This window comes from Micropterus dolomieu, linkage group LG21 (assembly GCF_021292245.1).
Source record: "Micropterus dolomieu isolate WLL.071019.BEF.003 ecotype Adirondacks linkage group LG21, ASM2129224v1, whole genome shotgun sequence".
Lineage (NCBI taxonomy): Eukaryota > Metazoa > Chordata > Actinopteri > Centrarchiformes > Centrarchidae > Micropterus > Micropterus dolomieu.
The window spans coordinates 1,867,301-1,883,051 of record NC_060170.1 but is presented as its reverse complement, the minus strand read 5'-3'; the positions used below and the strand labels follow the sequence as shown (position 1 = coordinate 1,883,051).

General features: G+C 40.5%; 1 protein-coding gene across 2 annotated transcripts in view; it reads right to left on the bottom strand.

Annotated features, from left to right (window-relative positions):
* Positions 1-137: 137 nt before the first annotated feature.
* LOC123960743 overlaps positions 138-15,751 on the bottom strand; it is a 33,943-nt gene continuing 18,329 nt past the window's right edge. For both annotated transcript variants that reach the window (XM_046035667.1, XM_046035665.1), the window contains exons 4-11: positions 10,810-10,981; positions 9,180-9,359; positions 8,907-9,029; positions 8,549-8,682; positions 8,415-8,445; positions 8,233-8,332; positions 6,141-6,237; positions 138-6,045 (exon numbers count right to left, since the gene is read on the bottom strand). In XM_046035667.1, coding sequence (XP_045891623.1) covers positions 742-6,045; positions 6,141-6,237; positions 8,233-8,332; positions 8,415-8,445; positions 8,549-8,682; positions 8,907-9,029; positions 9,180-9,359; positions 10,810-10,981 — 6,141 coding nt within the window. In that variant the 3' untranslated portion in view covers positions 138-741. The remainder of the gene's footprint in view (positions 6,046-6,140; positions 6,238-8,232; positions 8,333-8,414; positions 8,446-8,548; positions 8,683-8,906; positions 9,030-9,179; positions 9,360-10,809; positions 10,982-15,751) is intronic.

Below are 15,751 nucleotides of genomic sequence, written 5' to 3'. Positions count from 1 at the left end.
TAATAATCCGAGCAATTTCAATAGGGACCTCGCACGGTCGTGCTCGGGCCCTAATGACAGGATAAAGTTGCTGACCCTTGTCAGCTCGCTCTGGTTCGTTTCAGTTACCATAAAGGCTCGAATATGTGTGCACTCCAAATTTAGGTGCGGCTAGCTTAACCGCCTTCTCAGAAACAAGTGACAGAAACACTCAAAGCGGGTCAGACCGTTTTGTTGCCTTTTCTAAGAAGTCAGCCACAGATGGAGTGGAATAGGAGACAATTTAGCAGAAAGATGTCTGCAAACGGCGATTTTTGTATCTTTCTCTGACACTTGAAAATGCTTCCACACTGCTGACATGTCAACGTAATTGTTCGGTACAATTTAATCGGTCATTTGACTTACCGAATACTGAAAGTGCTATTTTTTCTATTTTCGGCCAATTAATTTAGGTGGCCGAACATTTGGTGCATCCCTAATCACATTCCAAGAGGAAGAATGTGTGTGATTTCTCCTTTTAAAAGATACATAGACTTGCTTTGAATCAAAATAAAAAACATACAGTAGCTTTTCAGTCTACATTGTAAGCATGCACACTACAGAAGGCCTGGTAAAACATTACATATGGTAACATTTTTTGTTGTTTTGTGTTTTCCAAATTTTAAAACTGCACACTTAATGCATTTTTGTGTCAGTTTGAATCATAGGATTCAGCACAGTCTAAACTCTGCAGTGACACTTAGATTTGTGTGTTGGTGTTACCTAAGTCCATTTTTTCTTGTGGAGACTTCTCTTCTGAGATGACTGAGGGCTCTTTTCTTCATCAGCCAAAGACCCTTTTGATTTTTGAACTTTAACACTGCGGAATCTGGATTTAGACAGGGGAGTGATTATTACTGAAGGAAATGATCTCCCTCTTAAAACTCTTTTACCCATCTCTATAGGTTCCACCTTTTCCTTTGACACATTCTGCTCATCTTCCTTGTCCTCTTGACATATACCTGCTTCTGTATCTAATCTGTATAAATTTAGTATGTCCATCTTTTCATTAGAACTCTCAATAGCGCTCATGTTATTATCTTGGTCTCTACTGCTTTCCTCTAGCTTCTCTATAAGTTCATCAGCAGAACATTCAGCTTTCTTGTGGTTTTTGTCCTCATCTGATCCCACATCATCCTCTTCCTCGTCAGTGGCTGCAACAATCACACATCCCCCATCCTCCTCATCCTTTTCCTTGGAATCCACTCTTGGTCTTTTTCGTATGGATGTTCGTTTTGGAAATGTGTTTTCTTCTGCTTTGTCCTCTGCTTTGTCTGCACCAGTTTCAATCATCCTTCTGAGACTTCTGTCTTCTACTACTGGGTAGTCCACAGTTTTAGCTTTACTTTCTGTTAGCTCTTCCTCTAGTAATTCCATTTCTTCTGTTGCTAGTTCTTCACCATCTGTCTCTACCACCCTGTCATCTATCAAATTAGCTGTTTCCTTTTCCTGGTCCTCTACAGTGATATCAGGTGGAGGCCCTGTCCGCTTTCCAGTAGATGATTTTTCCATAGTTTCTGTTTGTTTCTTAGCATTTAGCTCTCTGTTTCTCTCAACTGTGTCAGTACCAGTCTCACCAGCGGCCATGCTGTTGTCCTCTTTTCCAAGCACTGCTGTACCCTTGGTCAATGCAACCTTCATCTGCTCTTTAGCTCCTACAGCAGACCCTCCTCCTGCCACACTCTCAACTTCTTCCTCTTCCACTTCGCTTAGCTTCTTTACTTTCTTCACCTTCATTTCCATACTCTTTCTTTCTTCCTCAGCCTTCTCCTTTTTCTCCTCATGCAATTCATGCCCTGCCTCTTGTTCCTCTCCATTAGTCTCCTCAGCAAGAGTAGTTTCTGCTTCCCCCTCTTCCTCTGGCTTACACTGTTTGCGAGCTCTTTTAGATTTACACCTATGTGTGGCAGGAGCAGACCTCCTCCCCTTCCTCAGAACTCTTGTTTCTATTCCTGGCTCATCTTTATCAGCACTCTTTCCTACCATTGTCCCCTCTTGATCATTTTCTTCCTTTTGGCTTTTTGTTCTTCGGGATCTTGGTGTGGCTTTCACTGCCATCCGATAGCTCCTTAGAACTCTTGGTTCAGTATGTTCTTCCTCCTCAGGAGCATTTCCTTCATCTGTATCAGGTGTCTCTTCAGCACTTTCCCTAACAGAAGCCTCTCTCCGTCTATCCACACATGTATCTAAAACAGCAGACTGCTCCACCTCTAATGTCTCTTGCTGTGTCAGTGATTTCTCTGCCACAGCTTGTACTTTTTCGGTCTTAAATTCTGGCCCTGTTTTTTCTTCTTTCTGATCTGCAGCTTTCTTCTCATGGCTCACTTCAATCACCTGATCTCTGCTTTCCTCTAGTTTAGTTTCTTCTTCTCCCTCTTCCTCTGTCTGACACTGTGTGCGGGCTCTTTTGAAGTTACTTCTATATGTGGCAGTAGCAGACCTTCTTCCTTTTCTTAGAACTCTTGTTTCAAATGTTGGTTCATCTCCTGTGCTTTTCTGCCCAGTTGCCTCCTCGTCTTGCCAATCATCTTTTCTTCTTGTGGGTTTGCTTTTTGTTGTGGCTCTCACTGTCTTTTTTTCACGACTTATCTGAACTCTGGTTTCAATAACTGGTGCTTCCTTTTCCTCAGAGGCACCTTTTGCTTTGTGGTCCTTTGTTATCAACAGTGTCTCTTGTGCACTTTCTCCAGCTGCAGTTCCCACTACTTCAGATGTGGAAGTTGACTGTTCTTGCTCTACTATGGTTGTGACCGCTTTCTCAGCAACATCATCCGAGGTCTTTCCCTCATCAGCACTACTGGCCTGTCCCTCCTCTGAGGTGTTTTGTTGCATGGCAGCCTCCACCTCTTCTGTACCCATTTCTGGATATATATTTTCTACGTTTTGAGTTACATCCTTTTCTTTAAGTCTGTTTCCCTTGTCCTGATCAATCATCTGCTGTTGTTTCTCAGCTGGTTCCTCTTCTCTAATTTCTGAAACTTCCTTGTCATCACCACTTTTAGGCACATCTTCTTTAGCTGTTTCCTCAGCTCCCCCCCCTGTTTCTTGTATTGTGATGTTCACCTTCTCCCCAAACCCTTCCTCTTCCACCTTCACCAGATCATTTTTTTCCATTCCAACAGCAATGTTCTCCTCTGCCATTGTTTCTTCCGCATTCATTATGACTTCATGATGTGGGTTTTTCAGATCCACTACAACTACAGTCAGTCTTTGCAGATCAGAAAGTTGGGGTGCCATTTCTTCACTCTGTTGCTCCTCTGCTGAAGGTGTTGCTACTGAAGGTGTTGCCTCCTCTTCACTAGATATTAGTATAGCTATGTCAATGGTGGGTTTGGGTAATGGGTAATGCAGTGTCTCAGCCTCTCCTTCTTGTACTAAATTATCTTCAATAGCTGTCACTCCAGCTGTGTTCTCTTTATCTTCAGTCACTGTCCATTCTTTTGACACTCCTTTTTCCACTTCTACAATAACAAGTTCCTTTACCTCTATTTTATTTATCTCTGGGGCTTTCCCCTCACTCCCAGCCTTTGGTGGCTCTTCGGCTAATACCAGCCCAGTGTCTTCTTCATCCTCTTCCTCTGCTTCTTCAGCTGATTCCTTTGGTCCCTCGTCCTCTTTCTGGAATTGTTTGCGGTTTCTACAAACAGATTTTGTTCCCCTTCTCAGAATTCTTGATTCTACTGGAGGTTCATCTCCATCAGCACTCTTTTCTTCAGTTCCCCCTCCATCCTTCACTTCATCTTGCTGCTTTTTGCCTCTAATTTTAAGAGTCGCTTTGGATGTCTTTCCACCACTTCTCACAGATCTAGTTACAGCAACTGCTGGTAGTTCCACTTCCTCATCCCTCATGACTAGCTTCCTTTGATCGCATTCTTCACCTGAGGTCTGTACCTCCCTTTCTGCAAATATCTTGTATATGGCTTCTGATTGCTCTTCCACTACATTATCTACTACTGAAAAGTCTGCCTTTGCATCTGCACACATCTCAGAAATTGCAGACAGTTTCTCCTCCACTGGATCTGTAACCGTGACAGCATCCTTTGCCATAGCTTCAATCTGTCCTTCCATCCCAACACTGCCTATTTCAGCTTCATCCACCTCCTTTTTAGTAATATAAAGAATATCCACTATGTTGTCTTCCTTCTGCTGTTGGTTACTTCTACCTGTGGAATTGCAACTTGCTTTAACTGCATTTCTTCCACATCTAAAAAGTCTTGTTTCAGTGACTGGTGATTCCTCTGCTTCACTATTTTCCTCATCCACATTAGCATATTCTTCCTTTTCTTCACCACAGCTGTCTTCCTTCTTGGCAGTCTCTGCACTCTTCTCCTTTCCCCCTCTATTATCTTCCAATACCAGCATTTCTGTGTCTGGTGTTTGTTCATCTGCAACACAATGAGAAACATCCTTCTCTTCTGCTGCTATCAGCTTCACTCGTTCCTTTTCTGGAACATACTCTTCATTAACTAGTGTTTTATCTACCTCCATCACACTAAGATGATGGCAGGTTGTTTTTAGGTCCACTAAAATGACAGTAGCTTCATGGAGCTTTGGGATTTCAGAGTCTGTGTCCTTTTCCTGAGGCTCTACTGATGTGGCAGCCTCATCAAGGACCTCATCAGGTATTACTGTTTCTGAAGCAGCAGCAACAGAGTCAGGCTCTTGTATCATGTCATCTGCTACTTCCTCCTTATCAGCTTCCATCAGTGATATCGTCTCAGTCGCTCCCTGCACCTCCTTGTTCACCACACTCGAAGGTATCACATCTTCTGCTGCTTCCTCTGCCTTTAGAATTGTACCTTCTTCCCCAACAGTTAATTCCTCGGTTGATATATCTTCTGTTTTGTCAGTTGTCTCCTCTTGTTTCATCTGGTGGTGTTCCTCCATCTGTTTGTCTGTTGCTAGTGCTTTCTCTTCTCTTGCAGAACTTCCTGTTCCCAGATCTACGTACTCTTCCTTTTGTGTTTTGCTTTGTTTTGTAGGCTTAGTGACTTTATGTCTTCCTCTCAAAGCTCTCTTCTGCACAATAGTGACCTCATCTAGCTCATCATCAGAGACCTCTTGTGTATCCTGTATCACTGATGTTTTTACCTCCTCACCCTTTTGTTCTTTCTCAAATTCAGCTGCTGTTTCTCTAAACTCTGTGGAACTCCCCTTCACTAGTGTATCTTCCACCCCAGGCTTCTCTTGCTTCTCTGTCTTCTCTTCATTTGTTAGTTGTTCATCTTCCAGCTGCTTTTTTTCTTCTCTTAATTCCTCCACAGCAACTACATCCTCTTTTAAGAAGGTAATTTCTGCTGGTTCTTCTCCCTCATCTAGATCAGCTGTATAAACCTCATTCTCCACTGCCAATTCATTGACCTCTTTCTCTAATTCTTCCCACACTTTCTGGCTGTATTGTGTATATTTGCATTTTGGTGTGGGGATGGTCATAACAGTTCTTCCTCTCAAAACTCTCCCTCCATCGTGGGCTGTAGTTTCCTCCTTTACCCACTCCTCTTGTTTGCTGTGCTGTTGAGTTCTCAGTCTGGGGGTTTCATTCTGTGCAGTTTTCATGGCTGTTCTACCTGTTTTTACAGTTTCACCATCCTCTGATGATGCATGTGTTGACAGACTTACCACATGTTGTGTAACTCTTTCTTCTGGATTTACATCAGTGACCTTGATTTGAGTTGCCTCTCCCACTTTTTGAGATTTTGCTTCCTTGTGCACTAAAACTTCTTCAGAGACTAGCAGCATTGCAATGTCTTTCTTCTGACACTTTTCCTCTGCTTCCTTTGCTTCCTCAATTTCTGATGCCACATTCTCAACTGTTATCTGTGACTTGTGAGAAGTATTTTTCTGATCAGGTGTGGCATTATCTTCTACTTGTGGCTCCTCAGTCGTCAGTGTAGATGTAACATCACCTTCTTCTAGCTCTTGTGAGGCTAGGACAGTGGCTGGTTTTTCTGGCATGGTAGCTGCTTCTTCTTCAGGTGCAGTATCAACTACATCTCCTTTTTCTTCAGTAGCCACACTAAACATACCCTAAAAATAATTAATATAATAAATACTGAATCACAAACACGTTGCTGTACTGTTCATACAGGCAAGCCTGCAAATGAAAATTTTCATATACACACCTTAGTCAGCACCAATTCAGAGACATTATGCAGTTCTGTTTTCTGTTGCGCATAAACTTGCTCCTCTCTGCGGGTTTCTGCTTCAATATCCTGGATTCTAAAAAATTTTGGACATCACTTGTTAATTTCAAGGATTTTTTAATGTAAGGATCTGATGGTGTGACACTAGACTCAAACTCAAATTCATCCTCAGCACTGCTCCATTGATTAGAATTTATTTCTGTTCACCATTTTTATAATTGATTCTGTATTAATATATGTTGTCTGCTATGTAGTTACAAAACTCACTTTCACTCTGTAACTTGTTATATTGTGACAATAAACCTACCTACTTACCTAACACAGCAGATCATTTCTGAGAAGATGGCAAACATCAAACACTCAACATTCTTCATACATGCTCCTATGTACATTGAGGCAGTTTTTGCTTACTATAATACTTCATACTGGCCATTACAATATACCTTCTTAACATGCTTCCAATGGAACAGATAGGTAACAAAACCCACAGCCCTCAATTAATATTGACCAAATGGAAATCTGCAGTACCTCCCTCATGAACTCACTGGACAAGAGACATCTTATATTTTCTTAAATTGGAAAAGATCAGAGGGTCCTCCAATAAATTTTGGAAAATAAGGGGTCTGTTATTTTCAATTTGTTAAGAGGATATATTTCCCACTTATTCCTGATTAAGGCTTTTGTGGTTGGGAGAAGCACCAATTCTGGATTGTTTGTGACATGGGTGATATGCTGTGGTACTGATCGTCTGTTTCTATTATGGACACAATTTACTGTTGGCTGACTGAAGGTGGTCTGTTTTTAGTTTTCTTTTTCTTTCTAGTTTTTGGGATTACGACGTTGATTTATCTTCAGTGGCGGCTATTCCACCAGTGTGAATGTTAGTTTCCGTATGAGCACTTAGGCTCAGTGTATGAATGGTGAGTGCAGATGTAGTGTAAAATCGCTTTGAGTGGTCGAAAAGACTAGAAAGGCGCTATACAAGTACGGAGCATTTACATTTGTTATTAGTGTTAGTTGGCACTGAGAGCTGTGCTGGACTACTACTTTATATTTATATAAAAACTGGACAAAACAGAACATTACTTGAAGAAAAGAAAGTGAGAAAGTTGAACTACCTGGTGAGTGCAGAAAATATGTGTCTGTAACTTTATTCCAGCTATCGTTGTACTTTAATGTGAACAAGTTAGTGAAGCATAGCCCTGATGGATTCAAACTCAATTCAGAAAACAAACATTTTAGAAGTTGTTGTTCTACTGTCTTGCTGACAGACCTGACAAAGCATGAATTCATATGTCTAACAGATCGGCATCATTTTGTAGTTATTTCGGCATCAGTTTGGTCCGTTTATTGCAATTAAGTCATAGCAAAATGTTTACTTTGGGTTCATAGCTGTAGTATTCGTGGATTGTGTTTATTCCATGAACTGTACTTGTATAGCACCATTCTAGCCGACCACTGAAAGCACTTTGCACTACATTTCACACCTCTACATTCATCAAACTGGTTCATTAGAACTCAATATTCTGCCTGCTTTTGTGAGAGATTTTGGATTATTGAGCCTCATTCTCTCCTTTCCAACTTTCTTTCTAGCCAAATTTATGTATCATGCTTTATTCCTTAAATGCATTGTGGTGCAAGCACTGTGATATTAGTTTTGATAGTTTGTGATATGACCATTTGTGACATTACATACATACATACTGTATATTCATATTTGAAACTGAAATAGTGTCAGGTTGATGCCCTTACAGGACTAAATGGCTTGACCAACATTTTCATTATTTATTTCTATCAACATGTTGATAGAAACACGTTGTGTGCTCTGCACCATCTAAACAACATGATTTCCTGAAATAACATTTGTTGAGTTACTGTTGTAATGCTTCAACTCGACTACGGAAATATGATTGTAAATCAGCAATCATGTTTTAGACTTTATCTCCAGAAATTTCAATGGAGAGGTATATACTATATACATATTTCACACATCTGAAATGGAAATATTAATTTAACATTTAATATTGCATTTATGATGTTTTCAGGAGTGACAGGTTTAACTATTACTGACCTGATAACTTTTTCTAACTTGTCGTCTTTGATCTTTTCTCCCATCTTCCTTTGCTTTGAGCCACTACTCCTTCCCCGGGATGCAACAGGCAGTTCAGCCTCTGAAAGTGTTAATAATGTATAATTGTAACAATCTACATTATTAAATTAAAAAGTTACAATGTAAAATTAAGAAATGTTGACCTTTGGTTGCTCTCAGCAATGTCACTTCCTCCTAAAAATCAAAATCACAGAGATTATTTTTACTTTTACTTTTAGAATGTTTTTGTTTATAAAATAATTTAGTTGTCAAACTGGAAGAAATTATAATAATGTACCACAATTTCAACAGTGCATTTCATAGATTCAGCTTCTTTTATTTGTGTGGTAATTGCCTCCATCACCACATCCTTTTCAGTCACTTCTGTAATCACAAGTGATTTCTCCGTGAATGACAGACTCTTTGATACTGCTGTGAAACAGAATAACACATGCACTCTTTGAATGCTTAGTACACTGAGGTACACACAAAAATTTTGTCAAATTATTTTACAGTGCATTATTTACATAATTAGATTAGATATTTCATAACTTCAAGATGATTTAAAATGCAATCTTTATGGTGTCAAATCTTTTGAAATATACTATTCCATGCAATTTATCTGTCTAGCTAAATAAGTACAGGTTATTTCTTACCACTCAGATTAATGGCCTGAATCTTGCTGGCAATATTGGTCCTCTGGTTGGGCCCGCCTATGCTCTGTACCTCCCAAAGCAGATCTGTGTCTCCTGGGTACTGACCCAGGTACTTCTCACACACTAGGACCAAAGACAAGTGCATTGAACTTAAGGTGATGTACTGTTGATAGTTCTATACAAATACCAGCACAAACGCTGCTGACTGTGAGAAAGTAGATTCATGCAATACATATCATTAAGGTGCACTAACTGTAGGGTGGAATCATGTACCTTTATACATGGATTGTGTGAGGGGGTACCTCAAGCCCAAAGAGTCCTCTTGGAAACTGAGCACAAAGTCCTCCAGCATCTGGAGGCCAAAGCCTTTACCACGCTGATTTTTTCTAACAAATATGGAGTCCATCACAGGTAGCTGATAGTTTCTGGTTGAAAAATAATTACATATGCTGCCTACAAAGGAGACAAGGAAAACAAAAATGAGCATACTCATGAGAACAGCGTCAAAAAGGAACAAACCAACAGTTTATCACATATAGATCAGTCTTCTATGGATATAAATATATACTGCTAACAAAAATAAATGGACCACTTAAATCACACATCAGATCTCGATGAATGAAATAGTTCAAAGCTCAAAATCTTTACTGTACATTGTATAATTTGCTGAGAACAAAATGACGCAACAATTGCACTCCCGACAACCTCTGGGCATGCTCCTGATGAGACGGTGGATGGTGATGAGAGGGTGATCTCCTCTCAGATCTGGATCAGGGCATCAGTGAGCTCCTGTACAGTCTGTAGCGCTACTTGGCGGCGCCAGATGCACCAATAATGTCCCAGAGGTTCTCAATTGGATTCAGGTCTGGGGAACGTGAGGGCCGGTCAATGGCATTGATGCCTTCATCATCCAGGAACTGCCTACACACACTGGCCCTCCAAGGATAAGCCTCCCCAGACCATCACTGACCCACCTCCAAACCAGTCATGCCGGATGATGTTGCAAAACCACAGCGTCTCCAGATTCTTTTATGTCTGTCACATGTGCTCAGTGTGAACCTGCTCTCATCTGTGAAGAAAGAGGGGTGCTAATGGTAGACCTACCAATTTTGGTGTTCTCTGGCAAATGCCAGTCGAGCCACACATTGCTGGGCTGTGAGCACAGATACCACTAGAAGACGTCAGGCCCTCATGCCACCCTCATGGAGTCTGTTTCTGACAGTTCAGTTAGAAACAGACCATGTGGACTGCTGCTGGTTTGATGCCCTTCTAGGGCCCTGTCCAGTTCTTATGTAATGGCCCATTGCCTGGTACCTTGGCCATGTTCTTGAGACTGTGCTGGGAGATACAGCAAATCTTGCGATGACACGTATGGATGTGTCATCTGGGAGGAGCTGGACTACCTATGCAACCTGAATGGGATGCAGATACCACCACATGCTACCAGTAGTGACAAGGACACTAGCAAAACACAAAACTAGACAACAATCAGTCAGGAAGGATAAGGAGAGAACATCTGTCGCTGGCCACCACCTGCAAAATCATTTTGGGGGTTGTCTTGCTGTTGCCTCACCAGTGAACCTTTTGTGCAATTGTGAGCAAGTGACACAGATTCACAATTGCTTATGCTTCCTAACCAGACAGATTAATATCCCTGAAGTTTAATATAAAGTGTGAGCAGGATTTACACACATGTTTTGGGCCAGACAGTCTAAAACATCTCACCATGGTTGAAACAACTTAGCAGTAAACAGAGTTGGCATCATATTTCCACATCAGCACACACAGTTTTGCTCTAAAACCTGAATAGAAACCGCTCAAAAAAGTGGGTTGTTCTACTTAAAATATACCAAGTGAAAGAAAGAATAAAATAACTACAAACTATTTATTTCATATAAATTACCTGAAGGTTTGACCGAGTAGAAGCCAACACCCTCTCCATTATTCCAGAGGATTTTTGCATTTTCTTTTTCTCCATGGCAGAGAAAAGGAAGCTCCTCAGAGCTCATCTCCTTGGCTCTATAGATGACACGATTAAGGATGTATAAAACTATTCTCTCTCCTATTGTCTTCACCTGAGGGACACACATAGAACATGTTACTCTTAATGTAATAGCATCTTGCCACATGTTTGAATTTATCGTATTAGAAAACTGGGAGCACTTTACAGCTTGGTAATAACATGGTAATAGTGGGGTAACAGTTCGATAATGAGGTAATAATTAATACCATGTAATTACTAAAGTAATAACCAGTTAATAGTGCGATATTAAGAATGGGTATAGCTGGGTAATATTAGACTGGGGTAAAAACAAAGGATAATAATGGAGAAATATATGTAAAGATAGCAACAAGACAAATCTATTTAGTAATATTACTTTGGTATTGTAACTTTCTGACAATAAAATAGTATTATTGGAGTAATATTTGGTTTACAAAATGGTAATATGGTGAAATGAATGGGGTAATAACCTGAGGTAGATGTTTTCCCCAAATTATAGTGTCATCAGCATAATACCTTTAAAATCACATGATAATTATTGGAAGTCAAAATGAATAGTTAACAAATTATAATGCTGAAATTCTTTCTAACTTATGTACCACGCATTCCCTTTTGTTCCTAGGTAATAATTGTAAATGGTCTGTACTTGTATAGTGCCTTTCAAGTCTTCTGACCACTCAAAGCGCTTTTACACTTCGTCACATTTACACACATTCATACACTGAGCCTAACTGCTCAGAACAGAAACTACCATTCACACATATTCACACACCGATGGAACAGCCATTGGGGGCAATTTGGCGTTCAGTATCTTCAGGGTATCCCCAGGATACTCAGAGTTAAATTCATGACATTTTAAGACCTTTTTAATACCACCTAGGATCTGTGAAGGTTCTCAGCCATCCAGGTCATAGTTATCCAACAAAGGTTGAGGTCAGGGGTAACTGGACCACCTAGGATGAAATTTAATGCCAACTTTGCTGCCATATAATAGAAATCAGTATGAATTTAAAGCCCGAGAAAATTATTATTAAGTTACCGGATTTTAATAAAACATTACAATATTAACCTTCAAGTTTAATATACAATAGCTTTTTTGAGGTGTGTTTGTACTCTAATAACATAAAATGAATAAAATATTTGTCGCATTAAGAACTCTTCTGCTGTGAAACTAAAACTAAAAATTAAATAGAATAATAAAAAATGAAACTAGTGCAGTATGAGCTAGGCCTCTACCTTGGCTACATAAGGTATGTATTGTAATGTAAGACAATATGCCAAAGTAAAGTAAATGCCGTTTGCTTCAGTGATTATTAATCCCGTTCCGCTTTTACATCTAAAGGCTGCATGAAACCAGGTGGAAAGGAGTTGGGCTCCGGTTTGTTTTTTCCTTGTCCCAATAACAGGTGTTATGCCAAGTTCTCCGTGCCCGCCAAGAAGGCATGCACCTCCAAGTAGTCTACTGTTAAGGCTAATGTACTGCGATAAGCATGTTGACTCATTTCCGTTTCCGGTGCTTGTCTATTAGTAGAGTGTTGTGCTGCTCTCGCTAAATACCAGTTAAATTTGTTTGATTACAGTGGCTAACTGTCCGCTAAACACTTATTCTTAGAGTAATTTTGCCAAAGCACTCACTTTTTTCCATCTTTTAGTAACTGCTGTTCAATCTCATAGTTGTTCAAAAGTTTCGGTAGCTAACGCTGAAGTACTTTAGCTTAGCCGTTAGCGACACTAGCTCAGCAACTAGCGATGGCTTCTCCTTCTCCCTCTCCAACTTTCTCCTGCTCGGTGTGTCAGATGTTCAGTTACTCCTCTGCTTCCTTTAGCGGTAATGGTATGTGTAATAAGTGTAGTTTATTTGTAGTCATGGAGGCGAGGCTCAGTGATTTAGAAGTCCGGCTCCGAACCTTGGTAGATAGTCTTTAGCTACTGTAGCTAGCCAGTCCCTGGTAGTCGGTGCGGAACGGCCTGAGTTAGCCTGTGGTAGCCGACCCCCGGCATCTCCTGAGCAGCCAGGAAGGGGTGGCTGGGTGACTGTCCGAAGGAGGAATAGTCTTAAGCATTCAAAGCCCACGGGGCACCACCAACCTGTTCACGTTTCCCCACTCAGCGACACACCCGCTGAGAAACCAACTCTGATCATTGGCAGCTCTATTTTGAGAAACGTGAAGTTAGCGAAGCCAGCGGCCATAGTTAAGTGCATCCTTGGGGCCAGAGCGGGCGACATTGAGTCTTATTTGAAACTGCTGGCTAAGGATAAACGTAAATACAGTAAGATTGTTATTCACATCGGCGATAATGACTCCCGGTTATGCCAATCGGAGGTCACTAAGATTAATGTTGAGTCGGTGTGTACATACGCAAAAAACAATGTCGGACACCGTAGTTTTCTCTGGACCCCTGCCAAATCTGACCAGTGATGACATGTATAGCCGCATGTCATCATTCTGCCGCTGGTTGTCGAGGTGGTGTCCAGCAAACGATGAGGGCTTTGTAGATCATTGGCAGACTTTCTGGGGAAGATCTGGTCTGATTCGGAGAGACGGCATCCATCCCACTTGGGAAGGAGCAGCTCTCATTTCTAGAAATCTGGCCCAGTTTATTAGTGGACCAAATCCATGACAACCCAGAGTTGAGACTAGGAGGCAGAGTCGCAGTCTAACACACTTCTCTGCTCCTCCATTTCAGGAGTTACTTAGTGAAAATCCTATAGTGACGGTGTCTGTCCCCTGACCATTGAAATTATTTAAATCAAAGATAAACAGAAGAGGAACTGTGCATAAAAACCTCATAAAAATTAAAACCACAAGAGCAATAGTGCAAAGGAATAGGAGAGTTAAATGTGGACTCTTAAACATCAGATCTCTCTCTTCTAAAGGTGTATTAGTAAATGAACTAATATCAGATTGTCATATTGATTTATTTTGTCTTACTGAAACCTGGCTGGGTGATGGAGAATATGTTAGCCTAAATGAATCCACCCCTTCCAGTCATATTAATACTCACATTCCTTGAGGCACAGGCAGAGGAGGTGGAGTTGCAGCTATCTTCGAATCTAACCAACTAATCAGCTCTAAACCTAAACTAAATTAAAGCTGCAATGAGAGAGAATTAAAGCTGCAAGCAGCATTGGGCGGGCCCTCGCACTTGTAGCGCGTCCGGGTGTGAGTTTGCCGAGTTGCATATTCTGGAGCTCTGCCGGTGCGGCTGTGAATTTGCTACGCGGTTCCGACGCCGCATGAAGGTGTTATATGTCACTTCCTGTGTCACCTATGTGAAGCTACATAGCACTTGCCGCTATGAATATAAATTGGTATTGGTGTGTAGATGTCTGCAGGGTATGGAGGACTGATCCTGACACAGTCAGAAATAAATACAGAAATAAGTAAATGCTCAATAAATAAGCATCCAATTAAATACACAAAAAAATAAAAAGTAAATAAATAAATGTAGGTAGTAATTAAATTATACAAGGAGACATAAATGTATATATTTTAATTAGCGCCTTTACTTATTCACCTTTGTAATTACCTTATTTATTTATTCTCCGTTATAATCTTCAACTTTATTTATTAATTACTTATTTTTTAAATGTATTTGTGTGTGTGTTTTAATATTTTTGTCCGTTTTATTCTTCCTTTGTATTTTTTTTACCTTAATTATTTTCACCCATGGTATTTATTTCTGCCTGCATTTCTGTATGCATTTCTGCCTCATTATGCAAATGAGGAGGGGCTGTGTCTCAAGGGGTCAACTTCTGCCCATTGGTGGACCAGTCAGACGGGAGAGCTCTAGGCCTACTCTGCTTGCACACATCAACGAGCTGCTCTTCACACAGTCAGATAGCTTCCTTCAGTGCGCTGAGGTGTTTAGCAACTCTGTTTGAAGACACTACCAGCCATGTCTTCCTTCTCTTTTCATGTGGACACTCTGACCTACAGAGTTTTCAATTAGCGACTTATACGTACACAGAACTGCAGGAAAGTGAGCAGTTGTTTCTGAGAGCCACATCAGTTAGCCACAGCTAAATCTGGAGTGCACTCCTATTCGAGTATTTAAGGTAAATGCTCCCACATGGAGCAGCTCTTTGCTCTGCAGTTTTCAGCTGCTGTTTCAACAAAAACGGCATTCAGAACATAACCATATTCTTCAGAGGAAAAGAAGGAGAGCAACAAATAACCCCCAAACAATAAAATAAACTCTTTTTATATTTCCCTGCCTTGTTGTTTATGTGTACATACAGAGGAAGAATGAGAGAACAGCACACATTTCATCGTTACTGTGTGTTAGAGCATGGGAGAACAGTGGATACTTTTAATACAGCCCACATCCCTAATACTGTGTAACTATAACAAGTAGAGAACAGAAGAAAAAGATGTTCTTTCTTTACAACTGTCTGCATAGCTTATTCATATTGTGTAGTGAATGAAAATAAATAGGCCTACTAGGCTCCTCTCTACTTTGACATTTAAGATTAGCTTGTTTGATCCACCTTCATACACATGTGACATTACTGTACAACTTGAGAAAGGTGAGTTGTTTTCTGCTCCAGCCTGCCTAAAAGAAAAGCGTTTTGGGGATTAAATGGACTTTATTAGCTGCTGCAGTGCAGGAAGAACTCAGAACAGACTCATTTCTCACCTTTTTATTCTAAATCATGCAACGAAGAAGAAGAAATGCATAATAAATCCTGGGACAAAATCTGTCCACAAATACTGTACAGCATGTAGTCTAATGAACAAGACTTGTGTTATAGCTGACTTGGGCAGTGAAATGTTAAATTTTTTTAATTCATGTGGTCATAGTTGTCCACAACTCAAATCATAATTTAAGAAGAAATGTT